Genomic DNA, 18,742 nt, shown 5'->3' with positions numbered 1-18,742 from the left:
CCGCCACCTCGTGGCAGTACAGTAACAGTACGGTAGCGGTATCTTGTGCGGGTATCGCACGCTTGTCTATCTGGGTTTCAGCGTGATTTTTAGATGACATTATCATCGTTAGATAATATAGATATTATATCATGGATAATAGACAGGGTTGGGCATGTATTTAAATATCTTTATTTGCAAAATAGTATATTTATAAGACAATTGTATTTTGTATTTTAGTGGAGCACATAAAAATATTTTGTATTTCAGTATAATAATAAAAGATTGCAAGTATTTTGAGTTTAAATACTAAAATTGACAGTTAATCATAATATTAATAATACATGCTCAACACTGATAGATATTATTATTTATTATTATATTATTATTGGATATATGTATTAATTATACAAGTGTCGGTAATGTTGGTGTTGGTTAATTCGTCATAGTTGCTGTTGGTTATCACGAAAGTTGCAGAGCATGTATCGCTAGTGTGTGTTTGTAATCATATTTAAGATATTCTTTAGGAAAATGACGTCGATATTGAGAAACTATTGGAGATTATCGCGAAGTTTACCATTTGTTACGCCAAAATGTAATGGAATATTAATTATAGGAACGACGTTACTATTAAATTATGTAATAATATACGCTCGTATTTGACAGGTTATGCTATCGCTTCTCCGTCATTGGTAAGATGTAATACCACGACTACCAGCGAGAAGACTGATAAAATTGAGACTCGTCGTACGTACAATTTATTTATTTAATTTAATATTAATAAATTAAGCTATTGCAATTTGTCTAAATTTGGCAGAGGTTATTGATTTTTTTTCTTTAATTTTTGTTAGCAAAGAAAGTAATTCTGAAATCTCCATATATGTATAAAGTATTTAACAAAATCATTAGTGTATTCAAATATTTTTGAAGCCACGGTACAGAAACCCAGTCATGTTGATGTTGACCGCCTGATAAACTTTGGTCGTTATATCAACGATTGTCTACCTAAATATATACAACAAGTACAACTGACTGCTGGTGACGAGTTGGAATTGTTAATCGCTCCTGATGGCATCATCCCAACGTTTACATTTCTAAAAGATCATCATAATACACAGTTTGTTAATTATATATAAAAAGAAACCTGAGTATTTTACATTGACCTACAGTTATAAATAGATAATAAGATTTTACTTAGAAATTATTACGCTATATTTATCATTACAGCTTGTCTATAATCTGCTATCATTGAGATATAATTCACGCATCAGAGTGAAAACTTATACCGATGAGTTAACGCCAGTTGATTCCCTCTACAGTGTATTCCAAGCTGCTGATTGGTATGAGCGAGAGATTTGGGATATGTTTGGTGTATTTTTCTCGAATCATCCGGATCTTCGTAGGATTCTTACAGACTATGGCTTTGAAGGACATCCACTGAGGAAAGATTTTCCACTCAGTGGATATGTTGAGGTAATTATTCAACAAACATTTATATATCATTGTTTTTAACGTAATATTCAATTGTTTACATTTTAAAGAATCTAACAATTTTTGCCCTAAATTTTAATTATCAAATTTTATTAAAAGATCAACGATTTATGTTTCAGGTTCGCTATGATGACGAACATAAAAGAATAGTGATTGAACCATTAGAATTGACGCAAGAATTTCGTAAATTTGAACTAGCCGCCCCGTGGGAACAGTTTCCTAACTTCCGGGATGCTCAAGCAACTGCTGAACCTATCCCAAAGGAAAAATAAGTGCTTTCATTTAAATCATAGTCACTTAGATCATAATTCGAGCAAACAAGTATAAATATATCGATAAAGTGTAAAATAAATGATAAATGTTCTTTTCTCTTGTGAACCATTTCTAAGTGCCCAATTCGGGCATTTGTTTTGGAAATATAGAGAATAATGTTACAACTCTGTTTATTTCAAAACATGATCTAGATTGCAACATTTAAGTTATTTTCTCAAAAATTTCTAATCTTATACTATTTTATATCGATTAATTTCGACTTCACTCTCTTATTTATAAAATATAAATAAAATTATAATTATAAAAATATAACAAATATACACAAATTATAATACGCGTGAATAAAAGAATAGAATTTAAATAATTTTTATAATAATTTGAATACGTAACGAGTTAATAGGAAAAATGCCAATGAACTCTATTCTGAAACATTAGTTTTATTCTGTGTATTTGTATAGAGTTATATAAACATAATATATTTTTTTATATAGTACACATTTTTACAAACTACTTATGATCTACTCATAAGGCATTGTTTCCGGCGGATTTTTAAAAAGCCTGGAACGCGAATCAAATCTCTTTCGAGTGCCGTAAAACGGCATTGACGCTAGAAAGGCGTAAAATCGACATTTCGCCGGACATCCTGCTTACACGGCCATACAAGTAGTTGTACTTCTTGCGGATCCTTTCGATTTTCTTATTCTTAATTTAGAAAAAAAGGGCAGCCTCTATTCGAAAGTGATTCTCTTCTCTAGTGACTAAGGTCCCTATTCTGTAATTTTGAATGATAATAACAAAAATTGTTATATTGTTGTGCAAGTTTTGTACAATGGTAAAAAAAGCTGCGCAACGACAATATAACAATATCGTTACTGTCGTTAAAAAGTCACAGAATAGGAAGACGATGATTCCTTGTAAGTAGAACCCACTTTTGATCACTCTAGCATTAAAATAGCGTTTACATACGAGTTTTTAGGAGACTATGTCTACAGTGCGTGACGGTTTACTTTATCATAGGCCTATCGTAGACATTGGTATACGCGCTAAATTACCTCATCGCATTTTCGTTCCGAAATTAGCAGCAATCATGACTGCTGTTACTCTTACTAAGTACTCGAATAAAACTAGATTATAGTCTTCGTGCCGGTGGAAAAATTTTACTTTCAGAGAGAGGACAATTACTTTTTTCGGATGTAAGGCAAGAAATTTTCTTTCAAGGAAGGACACGTTCATGTGTTTCTCAAAAATTCTTTCTCAAAATGTCTATATAAATAATCCGCTTTATAAAGATAAACTATAATGTGTAAGATTGCATTGTGCGATATCTCATTGCCGATATAATAGACAATAGCGCATGTTTGGCGGTAAATGTGATTAAATTGGAGTCTAAATTATTAGCATAGAGTGAAGTCAGTTCTGTTGGATGTAGCTTTTATATCTTAAATTTTTATATCTTAAAACAAATCGATATTTCGTCTCTCGTGTGATTTTCAAAAATCAATAATGTAATAGACATTTTTTATTGTTTTTATTCTTGAATATGTAAAAGAAACTTTTATTTCAAAATTTTTTACATTTCTATTGTATTAAGTATTATTCATTTTAAGTACTTTTTGCACTTCATCATAAGCACTAGTTTTAGATGCACTTTGTTAATCTATGTCCTCTGCTCTCAATTTTGACAATTTTTCGTTTTAATATCAAAACAATATTGAATTTTAATAAAATCATCTTTACTCGCTTTGAAAAGATGAATGATAAATTTATTATTAAACAAATTTATGCTTTAATTTTCTTCAGACTATAAATCTGCACATGCAATATTCCATTTCATATCATAAGAAAAACGTCCTAAATAATAGAATTACTTCGCTCTGTACACACAATAATCAAAATTGCAAACGAATATAACAGTATTTACAATAAATTATTTTCCTCGTTCAAATTGACTAAATGTAATGACAGTATAGAACAAAACGTTTTCGTTTCGTTTTCCGAAATAAATGTTTTATATGAATTAATTATTTATGTACAAACATCAATTAATTTCTCAAGACAACAGTGCTTGATATATGATAAGATTTTTTACCGCACCTTGGCGATAAATGATAATTATTACAATCAATAATTATTCAGCAATTAATTATTGTAGACAGTTCGTGTGTAAAGTCGTCGGACTAAGCGAAATTTCGACACTTCCTTTCGTTATAATTCGCTTAGTCCGAAAATTTTGTCAATGTAACTTCAATACATGACACTCGTGCTAACATCACAGTTTAATATTATATTATATTATATTATATTATATTATTCGATCACTCACTCACTCACTCACTCACTCTCTCTCTCTCTCTCTCACACACACACACACACACGCGCGCGCGCACACGCACGCACGCACGCGCACACACACACACACACACACACACACACACACACACACTTAAATATACGCTACTTATACGGCTTTTAAATGACCGCGCAATTAAGCTCGTGCGTGTCCCCGCAAAATGTCGAGTCGCACGCGATTCAACGGTTTAACTTCTTTTTCATAATTTTATATTTTATATTTAATTTTATATCTTAAAATTCGTAAACTTGGGATGATTTTCTCGCTCGCGTGTATATGTTTACGATACACGATTATCCCAAAACTTAAATTCGAATATGTAAAACGAAAAGACTATGATTTTCAGATACTAATGACGAAGACGTCTATACTTTATTTTGTTTATTTGGTCTATTATATCTTGTCTATCTTGACGGGCTTTTCCAACGCTGCTTGTCTCTTCCGGATGAACGGCACCATGATCCAAAGAGATGAGCCGAACACTAGAATGATGCCTAGTATACTGAAGATTGGTCCGTAGCTGCCGATCTGCTCGAATACTATACCGCAAATTGGCGGTCCCACCAATTGAATGACACCGTTGACGAACAACGAGATGCCATAGGACGAGGTGAGTTTCTCCGTGCCCAGCATATCAGCCATGATTACGGCGGTGATGCCGACGTAGATGCCGGACGCGAGACCAAAGAAGGCGCAATAAACAGACAGCATGGTATACGTGTTGGAAGTGGGCATGATGGCCAAAGAGATCCCGGAGGCGAGCAGACCGCCAACGAAGTACCAATGCTTGGGCATGATTTTGATATCAGAGAGAGCGGAGCCGCCGATACGACCTACCAAGTCGAGCATAGAGACGATCGACAGTAACAATGATCCGTCCCAATTGTCGAAACCTAGAGAGATGGCATAGGCTGGCAATAAAATGACGAAATTAGTATAGCTGATGGCATTGGTGGAGTTGGAGATGAGGATGACGAGATAGATGGGATCTTTGAGCAAGCTGAAATCGAAGAATTTGTTCTGTTGATCCTTCTCGTCGTGCTCGCGTCGCTTTTGCTCTCTCATCGTCGATTTTCTGGTAAACGTGCTGGAGATAGCATTCAACGTCAACGTGGACGCACGTTCTGGGTGCAGAACCGACAGTGTGCTGCCGTGATACGGCGTACTGACGTAATTGAAAGACGACGTGCTAGGTGAGTGCAGCGGTGACCTTGTCGTCCTGACATATTTGGCGGATTCGACCATGGCACCGCCGCGCTCTGGCACGGCGTGCAACGTTGGCGTACTGTGCATCTGTCCACTGATCTCGCGTCCGGTGGGCATACTGATCTTTCGCGTGCGACTTTGCACTGGTGTGTTCTTATAATATTCCAAGGCAACGCTCGATGCGCTCTTCGGCACGATCGGCGCGGCCTTTTCGTTCGTCGAGTTGCTCAATGATGCCAACTGACTGTTGCCCTTCTCTGTCGCTTGCTCAGGACTGCTAGTGACAGTCACCGACATAGTCTCTCCATTATCATGCGCCTCGCTATCGTCTGGAGGCCGAGATGGTACTAAGTGCCATTCTACCGGGTGATACAGGAGCGCGCTCGCCCAGACATTTAGCGTGACAGCACCCATTATTAATACTGCACCTCTGTAAATAGACACACACAGACCTTGATCAACTTTATTTATTATTATTATCGTTGAAAAGAAATTGACAGTTAACAGTAGAGTCAAATAGAATGACTGCAATTACTATAATATATTATATATGTATGTTAGGGGGTTGTATTGAAAGCCGCTATTTTTTTGTTTTTTTAGCATTTATTTCAATAATATAAAATGTGTGAATACTTCAATCAAAGTATTTGCCCTCGGAAGCCATGACTTTTTCCCACTTTCTGGCAGAACTTGAATTCCGTGACGAAAGAATGGTCTGTTTTTTGAGCCATCCATTCATCAACCCAATTTTCGATTTCGCTGTAATTACGGAAGTGTGTATCTTCTAGATTGTGTTCTATCGATCAGAACAGATGGTAATCGTTTAATGCCAAATCCAAAGAATATGCTAGATGCGGGAGAACCTCCCATTCCAGCTCCATCAGTGTTTGTTTCATGTAGGATTGTAGGAAAGCTGGTCTATATTATTAAAAACAACGCAAAAAAAGCTTAGTAGCATAGTAAAATTTTCGGTACAAATTCAACTAAAAAAATATTAGTTTGGAAAAAGAATGCAGTTATTACGAAAAAGAGAGATCAAATAAAAATATTGAATGAAATAGAAATTTTAATTATTTTGTTAAAATCGTTTAAAGTGCACAAATTTTGAACCTATTTGACTATAAACTAACCTATTTGAATATAAAATCAGATATATTCAAAAAATTATAACAATTATTTGGAATAGGAACAGTTAAAGGAAATTGTAAGCAAATTTCGAAATTCCAGACTTTTTTACATTTTCCTCTGACTTGTTTTCCATGACTAATTTCAATTTCCCTGACTTTTCTCGGTTTTCCAGATCTGTGGCAACCTTGATAACGTTCAGCGGTGATTGTTACATTCGGTTTTATAATACACTCCATAGTCCATATCTCACCAAATACCGAACATTACTTTGTAACTGTGGATATTTTGCTTTGGAGTCGATGTTGCTTGGTTGATCAGGATCAACCCAAGAATGATTTTTTGCGTTTCGGATTGTCAAAATAGATCCACTTTTCATCGCCTGTCATGATACGCCACAAGAAACTCTTCTTTATATGCTTTGCAAGCAAAGAAATCGAAATGTTTAAACGATTGGCAATGGCATTTTCGGCAATTCATGTAGCAGGCATTTCTCTTCTTTCTGAATCCTTCCCATAGCTCGTGAAATAATTCATTTATCGATTTCGAGCTGTTGAGCCAATTCTTGGAGTATTTGAGCAAGGTTTTCTTCTAATAGAGCTTACAATTGTTCATTTTCGAATTTTTTCGATTGACCTGGCCGTTGTTTGTCGTGAATGTCACAATCACCACTTTTGGATCGTCGAAACTAAGGATGCATCGGATATCCGAAAAGTATCCGGTATCCGATATTATCCGGCATTTTTTTACTATTCAACCGGATAGTTAGATATCATTAGTATCTGGAAATATATCCAGTTAAAATTTTACATTATTAAAATGTTGATTTTTTGTTATATAAATTATTACCGTTTTTTAATTATTATATAAATGTTCTATAAATAAGTATGCATATTCATAATGCTATAATATCTTGTATATTGTTGTAAAATTACAATTTTTTTCTTTATTGATACAACTCTTTTCGGTCCCTTTTTTCTTTTTTTTACTCAGCCCTTTTTTTTAGACATTGTCCCGGAATTCGGTCGGATATCCGACTCGAAAAATTGCCTTCCGGATATCCAACCGGATATCGGATATCCGATGTTACATTCTTTCCGGATATCAGACATACGATATTCGATAATTTTACGATCCGGCCAAGGGGGTAACCACTAGCTGAAATATTGTCCCACAGATTATATGATTTCATCTGATTACAAATAATTTTTTTCACTACTATGAAGTAATTTGGTAAAATATACGATTTTATTTAATATTATACAATGATTTCTCGTGGTTGCATATATAATTATCGGATTATACATAGAGATTTTATATAAATTTTATAATGATTTCGAGGATTCTGTCCCACGATTACATTAAGTGGTTACCCCCTCGGATCCGGCGCATCCCTCGAAAGTCGAAACCAATCTCTACATACTGTTCCCGATGGAACAGATTCACAATAAATTTCCGCAAGCAATCGATGAGTTTCAAATGCACTTTTTTTCAAATCAAAATAGTGTAGAAGTACACATCGGAAAAACAACTTATCGCGTTCCATTTTAATTCGGTTATAGAACAGCACATGTGTAAACAAAGGATGGCATTTGTTGACTATTTTAGTGGAAAATGTTTACACTTTTGAAAATAACATAAGTAATAGATGTCTGATCACAGCATACGCAACTAGAGCTATCTAGACGTGAACAGCGGCTTTCAATGCAACCCCCTAATACATAGTAACCGATTGAAAGATTATAAATATAGGATTGTTTTCACAGTAATTTTATTTGTTACATAGCGTTTATCAGTTTTCGATAAATGTGAGATTAACTTATATTTATCCTGTATATTTATCCTCTTCTCTCTTCTGTGTTATTCTTTATTATTACACATAATAAAGAAGCCATTGTTACAATTTAACATCTGATGAGCGCTTAGATAAAACAAACCAAATTTGAAGCTAATTAATAATTTAATTATAACGTTTTAATATGTCTGAAAATCGCTGTCTTTTAAATTTGTATTTTTTTTTATTTTGATGTGATATTTTCAATTTTGAATGATAAATTTATTAAAAAAGAATTAATTATTTGTCAAACAGTGCATAGACTTACCTGTAACCATATTCTCGTAAAAGAAAACCCAGAACGGGCGGAAGAAATATTGAACCTAACGCACTGCCAGATATGCAGAGCCCGTTGGCGAGTCCTCGAAACCGTACAAAATAAGATGTCACAATATATACAGTTGGAGGAAATGCTAATCCAGCACCCGTACCTACGAATACACCATAACTGGAAACAGAGGAAATTGCATAAGAAATATTTCTGTGTATTATAATATTTATAATATAATCGGAGACGTTACCCCGGATCTACAATAGGGTTTTAAGCCCTAAGCCATAAGAAATGGGCGAATCACAGTCGCTTATTCTTCTCGGATTCGACTGTAATTGGTCAGTTTCTTACGGCATAAGGCATAAAACACCTATTGTAGATCCGGACTTACGAGTTACGAGTTACGAGGCACTAAGCAGGTATCGCTTCAGCATAAAGCGCAAAATTTGGAGGGGCGCAAAATTTTAATAAGCAGCGCTACTTTTGTAAATATAAAGCTCTACTTTACTTGATATTTTAAATGAATTAGCTAAAAGTGGTTTTCTGGAAATATTTTCAAATTTAGCAATAGCGTTATGGATTTTATTAACTGTGGCAATATCTGTGGCAATTGCAGAGGCATCTTTTTCAAAATTAAAAATAATAAAGAATTATCTGAGAAATACAATGACGCAGATGCAGTCATATGATTTAGCTATGATATTAATTAAAAAATAATTGGCGAACAGTCTTGATTATATATTCGTAACAATTAAAGATGTAATCAGAATATTTTTAAAAGCTAAAGCGAGAAAATGTAATAATATGTTGCATTAAAAGCGTCAAATATATTATTACAAAACAAAATATGAAATTTATTGTATTCGTATTCTTGTATTATGCAAATTAATGGAAATTCCTTTTTTTAAATTGTTAATTCGTTGCCGTTGGTGAGAGATTGGTACTTCAGAGACTTAGCAATCCTTGTGATGAGGCGTATAGAAGTAAATTCCAGCGTAGAACTCAAAAAACCACAGCTCTTCAATAAAGTCAATAAATTGAATTTTGCACTTCTTTGTATTCTCTTCATACATTTGAATAATTCTTTTTTTTACGTCGTTGCTCATCTTTATTAATACCGAATAGATTCATCTGAATATTTGCAATTTGCCTTTGTAATTTTATAATTTTTCTTTCTGTAATTTTATTGGAAAAATTTTTACAGTAATTTTATCTTATTAAGGTAAAACAAAATACAACGAGAAAATCATTTTAATAAATTTTGTTTTTACTGAAATCTAGAATTTCTATTTTTTAAACAAAGATGTGAGTTTGCGTTTGTGTGATACAGGTTACTCTTTAATGAAGATATTCGTTGCACAAGATAGTGATCAGCTAATTTATCTCTATTTTATATGAAAAGTAAAAATATATTACCTAACGCATAGAAAGGCCACAGAGTTCGCATAATAACTCAGCATCATCCCCGCCGCGGCGAACGTCCCCCCTATTAAAGTTACCGTACGATAGGAATACTTGACCGAAAGTACACTAGAGAGTGGGCCTGGAACAATAAAATGTCATTAAAATTATAATAAATACAAGTAACAACAGCGATGTTTACTTAGAAATTGTTTATACAGATATATTTATTTTAAATTCTGATAGATGATGGAATTTTATCGCGATTATCGGTTTTGTTCTTGTGTAAAGGCATTGTGCAGTCGGTGTGATCCAGATTCTCGTCAAACACACAATACGCGTAAAGATAAAACAAAGTAATCCCTAACTATATTTGCTCGAGAATTCATCAACGTGATTCATAATCTACCCGAGGAAAAACGTGTACACATCACGCAGACAATACGCAATTAAATACGTAAATATTTCCCGGAATTTACTATTTAGCATGCATTACCTTTTTCCTTTGCAAGAACGTAATATACATTGCTCGCAGCGTGCATCATGACTTAATGTGAAAGTTAATATAATGGTTGCTAATAACTCTAGAGTTCTCTCTCCTTTCATTATAAAAGTATCATGAAACTGTAATCAAATAACGTAAACACGGCTTTGACGTTTTGACGTTTCGATAAGGCATGATAAGCAAAGATAAGACACGCCTAAATATTTAATTGCGAATTACGTAAATGCGAAACTGGGACAAGTTACGGAAAAACGGAACCCTCGACCTGAGAGAGGTGTCTAAAAAAAAAACGTAGACCCGCGACCTCGAAATACTCGACAGCGCGCAGCGTTTCTTACCCAGCGAACTGTATAGGAAGTAACAAAGCGACGGTATCCATGCAGCTGCTGCTGGTGACGCATCAAATACGTCAAGGAATTCGACGAACAATACCCCGAAAGACTTGATGGTGCCGGGGATGAGAAGATTGACCATGACGGCAGCCAGGAGTATCAGCCATCCCCAGCCTCCGTCCGGTGGGACTAACTCCTCTTTCTTCTCATTTTTCTCTGTAATAGAGATAGAAATCTTTCAGAACCTCATTATCAATTCGTTTAAAAATCTTGATATCGTTTATAATAATACAAATCATTGTTATCCTCCGCGATCATTTTTCCGCCAATTTAATTTTAAATATTCTTTTTTTTCCTTTTTTTTTTTCAAGAAATTGAGATTCAAGAAGTCAAGAATTTTTCTTGTTAAAAAAATCGATACTCCAAAGTTCATTCGATTGCCAATAGTTTATAATTTCTGATTTCTGCGGACTTTGTACTTTTTCAACGTTATATCGAATTAAGTAATATAAAAAGTAAAATAAATAATTCTTTAAAAGAAATAAGTAAAAAAAAAGAGTCAATACGGTCGAGACTAGATTTGCCTAATGATAGGGAATTTTTCTCGGAGTTTTTGCAATACCGTTTACGTTATGTTCTTCTTAACTAATTGAGAAAAGGATAACGTAATTTTAGCGTCAACCATTTGGATCCACGTTATTGCAAAAACTCTCTATTAATTATTTGTAAATTCTAAATGCATCTTTCAGTTATATAAACTGCGTACTGCTTATTGTCAAACGTGAAAAGTAATCACAAATTGAAGCTAGAATAACAGTGGCATAGTGAGAAAAATATTTCGGGAGGGGCTGTAGAAATCAGTTTTTTAAAATATTCTTTTTTATATTAGTGACACATTTGGTAAGCATAAACAAAAAAAGTTTCGTTTAAAACAAAATAAATTCAATAGTAAAAAAGTTATAATTTATAATATTTATATACACGTTGGTAACGTCGCGTCATATGTTTCGCTGACGCTGCATATAAATTGTCATAATTTTTTTACTATTACATTTAAAGATCTAAAACTTTCCAGAAAACTTCTTCAAATATTCAACTACAATGTAGCATTAATGAAAATTTTTAATTCGAAAATTCGTAACAAAACTTTGACGTTTCAAAAAGAATTCACTAAACTCGACAAAATATTATTAAAAATCCGCCATTTTAAAATGCTTCGAAAATTTCGGAATAGCTCTACAAGTCGTAGAATATGTCAAAGATTATTGTGTAAAAATTTGAATAATAAATATTAATATCCGGCTGAGATTTCGCGAGTTGAAGTGCTGCCGTTCTCCCAACGCCACTTTTTGCGGTTGTACTAATAGCAATATTTTCTTCCCTGTAATTTATCGAATTTTTGTTTACGTGCCAAATACAAAGGAAAATATCAACAAATATATTTTTAATATATAATAAACGATATTTTTGCAAACTAAATTAAATATGAGAACTATCCCAACAGGATTTAATTTCCTTTCTCAAAACAAATTGATATTTATGGCTCAACAATTTTTTACACATTCTTATAAAATTATTGAAATTATTCAGAATTTCGGGGGGAGGGGGGGCTACAGCCCCCCCCGGCTACGCCACTGTAGAATAATATTACGAATTAAATTGATCGATTTTTAAAATTAATTTTTCTTTTTTAGAAAGATTTCGCAATTGCTTCATGAAACATGTTTATCAAATATCATTTTATTTGAGAAGTAATATGAAGTAAGATAATTATCTTTATGATTTTTTAAAGCCTTACATCACTTTGAAATCATGAAAAAATCGGAAACTTTTCGCTTAAATGATAGTTTATATATGTGAAAATATAGCCCTACTATAGATGAAATGAAAAATTCAAAGTTTACAAAGTTACAAGTTGATTCTTTGAAGCTTGTCCCTACACAAAAAAACAAGTTTTTCTCAAAAGAACATTTTTTAATCAAATCGGCGTACATCATAATTTCTACAATTTTTCTTCGATTCATTTAAAATTTGCAGAGAATCTTATTAATTAATTATCTTTGTTAATTATCTAAAAAAATACGTAGCGATTTTTCGATTAGTTAAAAACTATATTGTAATATTAACATTTTGTGTAAAATTTTTTGGTTAAAAATAATACTTTTTCCAAATGTTCATAAAGAAGCATATTTCTGAAAACCTTTATATATATATATATACTTCTTTAGTAAATATCATGTAGAAAATAAAAATTCTTGGCCAAACCGTTTCGTGGTAATTTTGTACACTGATTAGGCTTTCCTTAAAAACCATTGCAGTCTATTTAAATTGAATGCAGTGCCGTAAAAAAAAAATTTTTGTATACTTCAACACATGTATAATGAATATCTCTTTATAAATTTTTAATTTACTTTATCCTCTTTGCATAAAAAATTCCCTAAAAATAGCCTTTTTTTAAAGGGTACACTATTAAATCTATAGTGTCAAATTTAACCAAATGTGAGTTGCCATTGCGCTTATTAAATATATCGTTATTTTATATTAAAACGATAATTAAATTTGACACTATATATATTTAACAGTGTATAAAGTGTAAGGTCTTAAAAAGAAACCAATGAAAAAAAAAAACAATTGGAATTTCTTTTACTTCCGACAGTCTATCTATCACGCGAATAATTGCTCAATACTCAGTAAACAAAATATAGAATTAGCACGGTTTGTACACTATTAATCTTGTATAATCGATTCGCGAGAAAACTGAGTAAACGGCAGCAATTAGACCGTCAAACAACAAGTTGATAATAACAGATGTTCCCCCGGCGGCACTCTGCGACAAAAACGCGTTCCAGCGATAACGAGATGAAAATTGGTATGCTAATGAATGCTAACTTCCTCATATTTTGATTTTACGAGCGAAGCCGACTAAACTCATCTAACATACAATGCTACTATAAGAAAGAGAGACATTTGCACGAGCGTCAACATCGCAAATACGGTAAATCGTACTGAGTACGATATGAAAAGTCGCGCGATTCATTCCAGAAGGAAGGAAAGACAAAGTAGGCAATCTCCACGTATGATTGTACATATTGTATGGTGTGCGTCTAGACAAAGGCAAATTGTAATTTCTCCTGTCGCCGACAAAGAGCAACATTCATTGGTATGCAACATTGTAATACCAGCCATCTCACACGCGGAAGTCATTTCCGTTGCGAAGTGTAATCTCATTTGATTTTTATGCACGGACAATAGATGAATTAAAAAGGATCGCACGACGACAGGAATTAAATTTACGTAAATAAGTTTCTTTGAAATCTTTTTAATTTTTAACATGATTTCCTTCTCTTTCTCACAACAAAAATTTCTCTTAATTTTTTTAAAACTAAATCAAATGATTTTTTTACGGCAGGAAACACTGATATAAATTATTTTATTTGTTTAAAATTAATATATACAATAATCAAATATAATACCTAAAAAATTTTTTTTTCATCTATCAGATATTTAAAATGTCGGTACATTGGAAAAATCGAGGAAAAAATAAAACAAAACGAAAAGAAATTCTAAATTTTTTAAATTAATTTAATATTATAGCTAATTGTGCTCTTGTGCACAAAAAAGAATTTCTTTTAATTTTTTTTAAATAATATAATATTATTATTTAAAGATCATTTTATTGACAGGGGAAACGCCGAAATACATTATTTGCTTTATTTAAAACTTACATATTTACACAATATTATAGTACACAAAAATAAAATATGATTTCTTAAAAAACCTAATTCTTTTATTATTAAATCAGATATTTGAAATGTCGATATACATCGAGAAAATAGAAAAACGAAAAAAATTTCCAATTTTTAGAATTAATTTAGTATTTATAGTAAATTCGGTCTTGCACAAATTTTCTCTAAGTAAACTTATTTACATGTTTTAATACCCGAAAGGAATGATATATTACGGAAGGAATTATAATGCTTTCAAACGTATAAATCATAGTATTATATATATTTATATCACAGACTGAACATTATCGTTATATTAACAAACTGTAAAAGATTGTACGACATCAACGCTGGTAAGTATATGACACAACGTTGTGATTACATCCGTTTTACTGACTCTCATTTTATCTCTTGGCTCTTAGGCCAATTTTTTATCCAATCTTTCTATTTATAAAAGATCTATCTATATCAGTCGCGATCCCAAATGTTATATGATCCCAAAGATGTAGTATGCAGTAGCATAAAAATGGGAAAATAGAATAAAAGCAAGTAAAACTATTCTTATTAGTGTAGAAAGCATTATAAGTGCAAACGCGATTAAAAGTCAAAAAGTAATGATAACATAACAACGAGATAATTTGGTGATGCAGTCATATCGTGATAAGAGAAGAAATAAAAATGTGAACCATGTCAAGTACTATGAATTGTATCATTTCTGATACGTAGGCATTTTAGATTCAACAATTTATTTTGATCTACAATTTTATTTATATATATTATATGTATATATATGTATGCTGTGTATAATATACTATATGTATATAATTTTTTTGCTAACTTAAAAAATGCGATCTGTTTTTAATGTATTAAAGTTTATTAGTTGCATTATGATTTAATTACAATAAATATAAAATATAATTATAATTACACAATTCAATTAGAATTTTAAAAATAAAATGATACACATTAATATAAGATGTTACATCAGATACGTATAATATTTTATAAAATAAAACGCAATATCTAAAAAACAGAAAATATATCTAAACGAGTATATAAACTTTACTTGTTAGAAGAGTTATAAAAAATGCGCAATGTCCAAGCGGAACAACATAACATGCCTCTGAACTGTGCTGAGGTTATCAGTGACACCAGTTGGCGTTAGCAAAAATCATTACGTATCCAAAAGATAAAAGAGGGATAAGAATTGTTCTATGACTGTCACGGAGGCTTCCTCGTGATTCCCATAATTCATCGTATAATTGTGACGTCATTTACAAACATCAACAACATGGCAAATTTTCTCCTTCTGTGAGTTTATATTTACATATGTTAGAAATACCAACAGACTTTTCATATGAATTTTGAATAACGCTTTCCTATTTTTCACATTTTACGCGGAAAACTCTACAACCAAGATGGTCCGCGCAAAAATATCGACGATGTTGTTTGCGGCTTGAGTAAACATTTGGAATACATTCCTTATATTTTCTGATTTTCTAGATTTTTCAAAAAATATCGATTTGAACAAAACGGGCAAAGCAAAATGAGGCGCTTTCTTCCGGGCATGTTCATTATCGACAAAGCTGACTCACCTGATTTATTGGTCCCATTGTTGCGATCTTTATTGTTGGAGCTCTGCGACACCAGCCTGTAGTCGCCCTTCCGGGGTTTGCTCGGGCCGAACTTGATGTTGATTCCATTGTCCTGATCTTGAACCCGTTGCATCGTCATCGACCTTTAATCGCGGCTTTCGCGCGCGCGCGTATCATGCAAAATATATAAGTACACTAAAATGACACACACGGCTGCCGTATTGTACACACACGTACGGGGTACGGGAGTATGGGAGAGATAAAATGCTGGGGGCCCGATTGCCGACTATGGGGAATAAATATATTGCGTGCGTACGTGCGTGTGTATGTGTGAGAGACTAAACACAGTGGCGCAAAACGGCACAGATAAATGTAAAACGATCGAGAGAGACAGCGGGGAGAGAAAATTAGAGATGACGAAACAAAGAGGGAGGGAGGGAGGGAGAGAGAGAGAGAAGATAAGGGCAATAGCCGCTTCTTCTTTTCTTCCTTCCTGCTTCTCTCTTTCAGATATCTATCTGCCCCTTCTTTAGGACGCGGTTTTTATTACGCGCGCGCGCGTGTGCTGTTAATGATATTCACAGCGGTGTAGATAGACAGATAGATAGATGCCGCGACGATGACATCGGAGAGGCGCGCGTCAATGCTCCGCGCGAAAACGGCACTGCGCGTCGCTCTGCAAATCTTCTTTGCGGGGCCGTGTCATGAACCCGTGCGTGCCAACGGCGTCGTCGTCCGTCCTCGTGCGCTTCCACCGCCTACCGTCTTCACGATCATCCGTCACCGCCGTTTCAATCATAGACCCCGTCGGCTGACCGTCGATCGACCCAACCGCGCCGTTTTTCCTCCGCCCTCACCGGACAATCTCGCCGCCTTCGTCGATTACCTCCTCGTCGTCGTCGTCGTCCTCGTCCTCCTCCTCCTCCTCCTCCTCCTCCTCCTCCTCTTCCTCCTCCTCGTCCTCGTCCTCGTCCTCGTTGTCGTCGTCCTCGTTGTCGTCGTCGTCTAGGCGCATAGAGAACGCGGAGTGACACCAGTGGACGCACATAAACCTCGTTCTCAGACTGTCGCGGTCATCCTGTGCTCCGCGCGGCTTCAACCACGCACTCGTGACACGCGTACCGATACGTACGTCACTGTGCGTCACGAGCCGACTGATCAGCTGTGTGTCACGACGCAGGGGCGTCGAGTATTCGTTCTGTCCCCCCCTACTTTTCTCGTCAATCCCCTTCTCTCTCTCTCTCTCTCTCTCTCTCTCTCTCTCTCTCTCTCTCTCTCTCTCTCTTTCTCCAGCGATAACCTTATCTTTTGTGCACACATGCGTCGCAAGGGAGTTACAGCTTCTCCTTCTCTTATTGATGGAGCTGTATATTCCTACTCCGTCCTTCCAGCAGACTGCCGCGGATTCGGTCAATTTTTCCCTTTTTCTTTCTCTTTCTTTCTTTCTCTATCCTGGATATAGTTGTCTTTTTCTTATTCCCGTAATAAGGGTGCAATTTAAATTCCCTCAATGCGGTAACGTTGACGTAGTCGAGGCTATAGAAATCTTTTTGTTCAAGAATCAGGGGAGACCGACATAGATCGTAAAATGCATCAATCATTATGACTTCGCGGCAAATTCAGTGAATATCGATACTGTGAAATTACTTGAAATTACGTTACTTTACTCTATCTTATCACAGGTAAACATTCATCGGTAATTACAGTCGTTGATAAATGTTACCGCATAGCGGAAGATGATATATGTATGTAGAAAATATATTGAAATAAGGAAACTAAAGAAAAGAAGAAGCAAAGGAAACAAGCTATTTTATAGCTGATGACGGAGAAAGCAAACTTCATTAACGTTCGTATGAGATTCGTAAAATGTAAATATTTAAACACTAAGATTGTATACACAAGTCCAGCGTTGGGAAGTAACACGTTATTCATAACGCCGTTATTATTTTCATTATTTTTTTCGATAACGATCATTATTTTTTCTGTCTGTAACATTACATTTTTATAGTAACGGTAACAAATTCAATCTTACTTGTATTACTTTAATATTCCTTATTATCCTCATTAATCATTATATATATATATATATATATATATATAGATATAATTGTTTAGAAATATTTTATAATAGAAATTTAAGGGTGCTTTCCATTTAATGCCACAAGTCGACACAAGTCGGCACAAGCATCGTCCTATCCTTGTTGACATCGAGGTTGACATTCAAAGAGTGACAAAGATAGAACGACACTTGTGTCGACTTATGTCATCAAATGGAAAGCACCCTAAATATCGAAAAATGTTTTGTACTTCATACTTTAAGCCCATTTTAGACGATGTTGTATAATTCGCGATAGAGAGAGAGAGAATTCGAGATAGAATCCTATTTATAATTTTATATATCATGTAATAAAGAAAACATATGAATAATCAGAATTATAAATTTAAAACTATAATGTTCTCTTTTATAAATATAAAAGACACATCAAGTATGCGCGTTATTATAAATACTCATGATTGATCAATTATATCTGTAATAAAATTGAAAATCTATGAACGCTATGAATAGAATCGTGTCCGATCGGATGAGCAAACAAACTTTATAAATGTCACCATTATATGTATATATAAATAAATATATATATATATATATATATA

At 33.8% G+C, this 18,742-nt stretch overlaps 2 protein-coding genes across 2 annotated transcripts; one reads left to right on the top strand and one right to left on the bottom strand.

Annotated features, from left to right (window-relative positions):
- Positions 1 to 424: 424 nt before the first annotated feature.
- ND-30 (NADH:ubiquinone oxidoreductase core subunit S3) lies at positions 425 to 1,914 on the top strand. The gene is made up of 5 exons (XM_018501954.1): positions 425 to 574; positions 646 to 726; positions 910 to 1,109; positions 1,174 to 1,452; positions 1,590 to 1,914. The coding sequence occupies exons 1-5, from the start codon at positions 511 to 513 to the stop codon at positions 1,740 to 1,742; spliced, it is 777 nt and encodes a 258-aa protein (XP_018357456.1). The 5' UTR covers positions 425 to 510; the 3' UTR covers positions 1,743 to 1,914.
- Positions 1,915 to 4,180: 2,266 nt separating this feature from the next.
- Positions 4,181 to 16,247, bottom strand: hrm (solute carrier family 16 member hermes). Its single transcript, XM_018501955.1, has 5 exons — positions 16,088 to 16,247; positions 10,774 to 10,983; positions 9,946 to 10,072; positions 8,527 to 8,706; positions 4,181 to 5,729 (listed from the first exon to the last, which is right to left on the bottom strand). The coding sequence occupies exons 1-5, from the start codon at positions 16,224 to 16,226 to the stop codon at positions 4,487 to 4,489; spliced, it is 1,899 nt and encodes a 632-aa protein (XP_018357457.1). The 5' UTR covers positions 16,227 to 16,247; the 3' UTR covers positions 4,181 to 4,486.
- Positions 16,248 to 18,742: the final 2,495 nt, after the last annotated feature.

The sequence above is a fragment of the Trachymyrmex cornetzi genome, unplaced genomic scaffold (genome assembly GCF_001594075.2).
Source record: "Trachymyrmex cornetzi isolate Tcor2-1 unplaced genomic scaffold, Tcor1.1 scaffold1456, whole genome shotgun sequence".
NCBI lineage: Eukaryota > Metazoa > Arthropoda > Insecta > Hymenoptera > Formicidae > Trachymyrmex > Trachymyrmex cornetzi.
This window is presented reverse-complemented; position numbering and strand designations above follow the sequence as displayed.

Bases quoted from the DNA above. Each gene is read 5' to 3' on its own strand.
- hrm (XM_018501955.1), bottom strand. From the start codon at position 16,226: ATGACGATGCAACGGGTTCAAGATCAGGACAATGGAATCAACATCAAG. The intron at 10,984-16,087 runs GTGAGTCAGCTT...TCTCTATTACAG, and splicing joins CAATGGGACCAATAAATCAG to AGAAAAATGAGAAGAAAGAG. The intron at 8,707-9,945 runs GTAATATATTTT...CTCTGTTTCCAG, and splicing joins GTGGCCTTTCTATGCGTTAG to TTATGGTGTATTCGTAGGTA.
- ND-30 (XM_018501954.1), top strand. From the start codon at position 511: ATGACGTCGATATTGAGAAACTATTGGAGATTATCGCGAAGTTTACCA. The intron at 575-645 runs GTAATGGAATAT...CGTATTTGACAG, and splicing joins ACCATTTGTTACGCCAAAAT to GTTATGCTATCGCTTCTCCG. The intron at 727-909 runs GTACGTACAATT...ATATTTTTGAAG, and splicing joins TGATAAAATTGAGACTCGTC to CCACGGTACAGAAACCCAGT.